Source organism: Bison bison, unplaced genomic scaffold (assembly GCF_000754665.1).
Source record: "Bison bison bison isolate TAMUID 2011002044 unplaced genomic scaffold, Bison_UMD1.0 scf7180017864516, whole genome shotgun sequence".
NCBI lineage: Eukaryota > Metazoa > Chordata > Mammalia > Artiodactyla > Bovidae > Bison > Bison bison.
The window spans coordinates 8,704,650-8,710,566 of record NW_011495069.1 but is presented as its reverse complement, the minus strand read 5'-3'; the positions used below and the strand labels follow the sequence as shown (position 1 = coordinate 8,710,566).

At 54.8% G+C, this 5,917-nt stretch overlaps 1 protein-coding gene across 2 annotated transcripts in view; it reads left to right on the top strand.

Annotated features, from left to right (window-relative positions):
- The window catches only part of AIM1L (absent in melanoma 1-like), a 29,815-nt gene extending 25,100 nt beyond the window's left edge, over nucleotides 1-4,715 (top strand). For both annotated transcript variants that reach the window (XM_010830100.1, XM_010830101.1), the window contains exons 16-20: nucleotides 1,007-1,146; nucleotides 1,524-1,647; nucleotides 3,035-3,193; nucleotides 4,277-4,436; nucleotides 4,533-4,715. In XM_010830100.1, the coding sequence (XP_010828402.1) occupies nucleotides 1,007-1,146; nucleotides 1,524-1,647; nucleotides 3,035-3,193; nucleotides 4,277-4,436; nucleotides 4,533-4,621 (672 nt within the window). In that variant the 3' untranslated portion in view covers nucleotides 4,622-4,715. The remainder of the gene's footprint in view (nucleotides 1-1,006; nucleotides 1,147-1,523; nucleotides 1,648-3,034; nucleotides 3,194-4,276; nucleotides 4,437-4,532) is intronic.
- The last annotated feature ends 1,202 nt before the right edge of the window (nucleotides 4,716-5,917 follow it).

Genomic DNA, 5,917 nt, shown 5'->3' with positions numbered 1-5,917 from the left:
GGTGGGCCAGGGCCAGGAGGGGCTGGCGCTTGGGGTGGGCTGGGGGCAGGGGTGACCACTGAGGTGGTGGTTCTGGGCAGGGAAGAGTGAAACAGGAAGATGGCTCTGCTGCATGGGCAGAGAGGGGTGGGCGGGGGAAGGCAGTGGGGTGCTGCGACAGAGAACCAGGACAAATAATGATGTCCTAGACCAGGGACAAGTGGAGAGAAACAACACTGGCCCTGTTAAGGACCTGGGGTCTGTAGGACTTGGTGGCAGACCGGAGACCAGCGGGAGCAGCACAAGCAGAACGGCTGGCCCTGACTTTACCACGCTCCAGGCGGGGCTAAAAGACTTCCCGTGCTCCAGGACATCCCATCCTCACCGCAATCCTAGGAGCCGTACAATTATTATCTCCCTTTTTCCCATGTGAAAACTGAGGCACAGAGAGGTCGTGCAGCTTGCTGCAGGCCACACAGCTGGTGATCGGCCAGGTTCTCCCAAGGCAGCCTGGCTCTGGAGTCCATGCTCTTTACAACTCCATGCTGGGCTTGGAAAACATACCTGGTTCTGGAGCCTGGCTGTAAGGGCCTTGAGCAAGCGGTTTCCTCCTTCCAGCCTCAGTTTCCCTCTAAGTGGGGATAATCATGGCACCTACATCTAGGGCTGTTAAGTTCTGATGAGATCAAGAAAAGCTCTTAGCACAGAATCTGGTGAGTTGGTCAGCCCTGAATACTCGTGAACTGATGTTATAATGACCAGGATTCTTATTCTTACTCTTCTTAGAAGTGCCATTTACCAGGGAGGCAGTATTAAGGCGGGGGGTGCCCATCCAGATCAGGCTGCATCTGACAATGTGGGCACCCCCAGCAGTGTCCGGGAGTCAGGGGCCCTGTGGGGTGCAGCTCAGGAGGAAGAGAGCCTGAAACACTGCCCTAGGAGTCACGCATCTGGAACTAGGGGGAGGGGGGTGCTGAGGGTGGGGCTGTTATGGCCTCACCCTTTCTTTGTGGCCCCCGGCCTGCAGCACTTTGCCGAGCCATCCATTTTCCTGTATGGACTGGAGTGCTTCGAGGGCAAGGAGATTGAGCTCAGCGGGGAGGTGCGGAGCCTGCAGGCCGAGGGCTTCAACAATCATGTGCTGTCTGTGCGGATCAAGGGGGGCGTGTGAGTGTGTCAAGGGGAGGTGTGGGGCTACTAGTGAGGGAGGGGGGATCGGGCGTCTCCAGGTCTTCCCCCACTTTCCTTCCACTCCTGTCTAAGCCAGGAGGGAGCGGGGAAGGAGTGCAGGCTGGGAAGACTCACTGGCCCTCAGGACTTGGACCCCAGCCTGGGGGGCCTCTCCAGGACCCTACTCTGCCCTGCAAACCCCAGGGCTCCTTTCCCGCCTCCCTCTCCACCCGCTCCTGGGGCCCAAACCCCAGGCAAAGGAGTCCCGGCTTGAGAGAAGGGGAGCTGGAGATCGTCCTGACGGCCCTGCCTCCTCTCCTTCCTGTCTGTCTGTCTGTCTTCTTCGCTGTGTCTCTGGCGCTCGCTGGGTCCAGCTGGGTGCTATTCGAGCACAGCGACTTCCGGGGCCGCCAGTGGCTGGTGGGCAGCTGTGAGATCACCAACTGGCTGACATACAGCGGGACCCAGCGGGTGGGCTCCCTCTACCCCATCAAGCAGGTGGGTATCATGGCGGGTTGAGCACATCTGGGTCAGCCCGTCTGGCTGTGTGTCTGTCTGTCTGCGCGTGTCCCACATTTCCCAAATTCAGTGTTTATGTACTTTGGTCATAGTTTTTGTCCTACTATGATTCCTCTTGAACCGTTACGTCTTTAATATTTTCCTCTAAATCAACTCACTTTTTTCTTTTTTAACGTTATCCTTATCCTAAGGAATAATGTCCATAAGATCGTGGGTTTGATGTGTGTGTGTATGATTTTTCCTTAATAGACACTGATAAACACATTACCATTACTTTTTAAACAAGAAGGCTTATCCACATAAGCCTGAAAATTATCTCATGTACCACCCATTAGCGAGCACGCCTCACTTTGCCATGCCGTGTCTGTACCTATGTTTCTGTGTGTCTGTGAGTGCACGTCTGGACCTGTGTTTCAATTATGTGCAATGAAGGCATGTGTGTGGAGGCCTGGCCACAGGGCGTGTGCGTGTGTGTGTGTGTGTGTACCCGTCTGAGGGCATTTCCATGTTCATGATGGCGTTTGTATGCGTGTGTCCTCTGGCGGTAGTCTGTGGCAAACCTGTACATCTGTGAGAGTATGTTTGTGACTGTGTGTGGCTGTACTTGTGACACTGTTGAAAGCATGTGTCTTCGTGTGAGGATACCTGTACGGTCCCTTGTAGAACATCATTGCTAGAAGAAATCTTGGAGATTATCTCCAACCCTCACATTGTACAGATGGAGAAATAAAGGCCCAGACAAGTAGACAAGGATTTGCTCTACCATCTTTGCGAGTGGTTTACCTCCATGGCCCTCAGTTTTCCTCATCTATAAAATGGGGGTGATATGTATGATCGAGCTGTTTTGAGAATTGAATAACGCTGTAAAGCCCTCAGAACAGTGTGGAATGTCAACAGACACTGGCTGTGATTACCGTTATTACTGTCACCTCCACCCAAGACCCCTGGGTGATTTGCGGCCAAGCCAGTGTCCGCCCCGCTGTGGTTCCTCTCCAGACTTTTAGCAAACCTGAGTGCCTGCTGTGAAGTCAGCAGGGGGAGCAAAGAGTGTACCTGCTGGCATGTGTTCCTGTGTCTATGTCTGCCCTCCTCCTGTGTGGCCATGTGGATCTGGGGTGTAGCTGCCAGTGCGTCTGTGTGCATCTCTACAGATGTACAACTGTGTGGGTATGTGCTGTGAGTGTGCCCTCAGCATATGTGTGAGAAAGAAGGAGTGACTTAGAAGCAGGGTCCAGGTCGGTTTGGGGCAGGAGGGAGAGCCTGGGAGCTCGGGTTAGTAGAGGGTCCAGAGTTGAGGGCACTGGGGGCCCAAGGGGGAGCATCCCTGCCCAGAGAGCCCTGACTCTAGACTCCCCCAACTCACCAGCGCCGGGCTTATTTTCGCCTCTGGAATGCGGCACTGGGGGGATTCCTGACTGTGCCAGACCACGTGGAAGACATGAAGGCGGGCCGCGTGGTGGTCTCTGAGCCCCAAGCCGGAGGCAGCAACATCTGGTTCTACGAGGATGGGTTACTGAAGAACCAGGTATGGGTTTAGGGGCTGGGACAGTGACACCAGGGCCCCCAGACCCTCACAAGCCCACCTTCAGGAGTCCCAGCCTGTGCTCAGTCGGGAACAGGAGCCAGTCTTGGGCCAGAGAGGCAGAGAGATACAGACACCAGGATCCTGGGGAGTTGGAGAAGGCAGGCTGCGGACCCTTGGGCAGTTCAGGCTCTTCTCTGGGTCTGTCTCTCATCTGCAAAACAAAGGGGCGGGACCAGAGGCTTCTAAGGGACCTCCCAGCTCTGATAACCTGTGACAGATCTGGGTCCTATTATTAATGATAGATTCGGGAATTCTCTGGTGGTCCAGTGATTAGGACTTGGGGCTTTTACTGCCAGGCACCCAGGCTTGAACCTGGTTGGGAAATCAGATCCCACAAGTCATGAGGCATGGCCAAAAGGAAATTATAGATTCACTGCACAAATCTTTCCTGAACACCCGCCATGTGTTCAGCCCTCCTGAAGCTTGCTTCCTAGTGGGGAGAGAAAGAAATGGCTTCAATGAGCCCTAGGTGCTGAAAAGTGCAATAGAGGAAAAATAAATGAAAAAAGGAAAATAGGGAATACCAGTATCTCTGACAAGGGGAGCCCTTCCTGAGAAAGTGGCGGTGGAGGGGACACCATGCAGATGTCTTCCTGTGAACATCATGATGTCTTCACGTGAACATCGCATGCAATCCCTAGAGGGCACTAGAGGGCAGGTCCTATTATACTTACCGTTTTATAGGTGAGGAAACCAGAGCACAGAGTTTAGTAACTGGCTGAAAGTCACATAGCCAGTAAGTATGTGGAAGTTTGCTGCTAAAGCCTGTGCTTCAAGAGTCAGTCATGGAAGCCTTCCTGGAGGAGTTCATATTTTCCCAGCTCTTTGATGGTTTCTCACATTGAACCAGAACTATTTCAACAACCATCCCCCCAGGAAAACAGCTCAGAAAGATCAAGAAATTTGCCCAGAGTCACAGTCCACGAGAGCCAGAAATTCAAAGCTGGGTGTATCAAAGGTGTCTTAGGTTTGGCAGAGTCCCTGGGGGAGGGCCGGTGCCTGACGACCTCCTGGGGGCCTCAGGTGGCCCCCACTATGAGCCTGCAGGTGATTGGCCCCCCCAGCACAGGCTCCAAGGTGGTGCTGTGGGCTGAGAGCCGCCTGCCCCGCCAGACATGGAGCATCAGTGAGTTGGGCCACATCTGCAGCCAGATGTTTGAAGGTCGGATCCTAGATGTGAAAGGTAAGTTGGGCATGTGTGTGGGAGAAGGCCCTTGAGGGCAGTGGAGTCCCTAGCTCTTTGTGACCATCTCCCCGTCTCTTACCCCATCCCCCGCAGGTGGCCAGGGCTACGACCGGGACCACGCAGTGCTGTGGGAGCTGGCCAAGGACAGGGCGTCCCAGATCTGGACTGTCCATGTGCTTTGAAGCCTCCCTGCCACCCCCCAGCCCTGGAGGCTCTCCCTGGGATGACATGTTTTTATAGGGTTTTTTGTTGTAACATAAACTATTTTATACTATGCTCCCAGGTATCCTTGACGCTGCACCTTGATATTTGGGGTGGGGGGGGTGGCAGGAGTGAGGTTTTATTCACCTGCCTTCTGACTTGCCTAAGGCTCAGGTGGGCTTGCTTCTTCCCTCCTTCCCGTTCTGGCGTTCAGATGCAAGGCCTGCCTCTGCCACCAGAGGGAGCCCTGGGACCAGACTGACTGCCAAGCGTGATCTTGTCGCTGCCCCCCTCCCCCAAATGATGTGTTCCGGGAACATGGGCTTTGGGAGCACAAACATAAACCAAGCCTTGGTCCCTGCGCTCAGGCAACTCACAGTCCAGTGGAGGAGTCCAACGGGTAGGGTGATACATTCAGTGACAGGCTAAGAAAGGAAGTGGAGGCGGGTACAGGGGAGGGCGTGAAACCATTTAGAGGCACAAGGCATGGACCACTGCCCGGAGGAGGAAATCTTCACCCGCCATGTGGAGGATGAGGAGTCAGCCGGGCTAGAGGATGGCAGAGGGATGCAAACAAATTCAGGGGTGGAAACCTGGAAGTCCAGTGTGATGGGGGCAGTGTGGGCCGGGCGAGAGAGGCAAGTGGGAGCCACACCCCAGAGGGCCTCACCCACCAGGGCTCCTCTCAATTTCTCCCAACCCTGGTCTCAGGCCCTAAAGGTTTGATCTCAGTCAGATAAGCCTGGACAGGGGGTCTTGGTTCCTAACCCAGCTCAGAGAGGGCAGGACATAGTCCTTCAATCTAGCAGACACTTGGCCCCTTGGCCGAGGTCCTCCGGGAAGAGGCAGAGATGGGGACTTCTCCAGGGTCCCTTTCCCTCTCTGTTGATCCCAATTCCAAGAGGGGTACAAGTGGTTAGAGCAGCTGTATGTCCTTCCTGCCTTCTAACCCATGGGTAGGTGGGAAAGAACTGGACAGCAGCCTCTTCACCTTTCTCAGTCCCCTGTGGTTGGAGGCGTGATGACAGGAGGCTGGCTGTGAGGGAACCGCTAGAGGTTGGGTGGGCAGTTCTCTCTGAATCTGTTGTTCTGAAGAAACTCAGATACTGGAGTGGGGGACTCGCCTCTGTAACTGTGGATGCCCAAGGTCTGGGTGGGGGCATGTGGGTCCTCTGGGACCTCCCTTCCTGAACTCCCAGGGACCAGTGACCAAATGCCACTAAAGAGAGGGTGACTACGGCAGGTTCTGGGCTGGGTTCTTTCAAGGGGATCCAAAC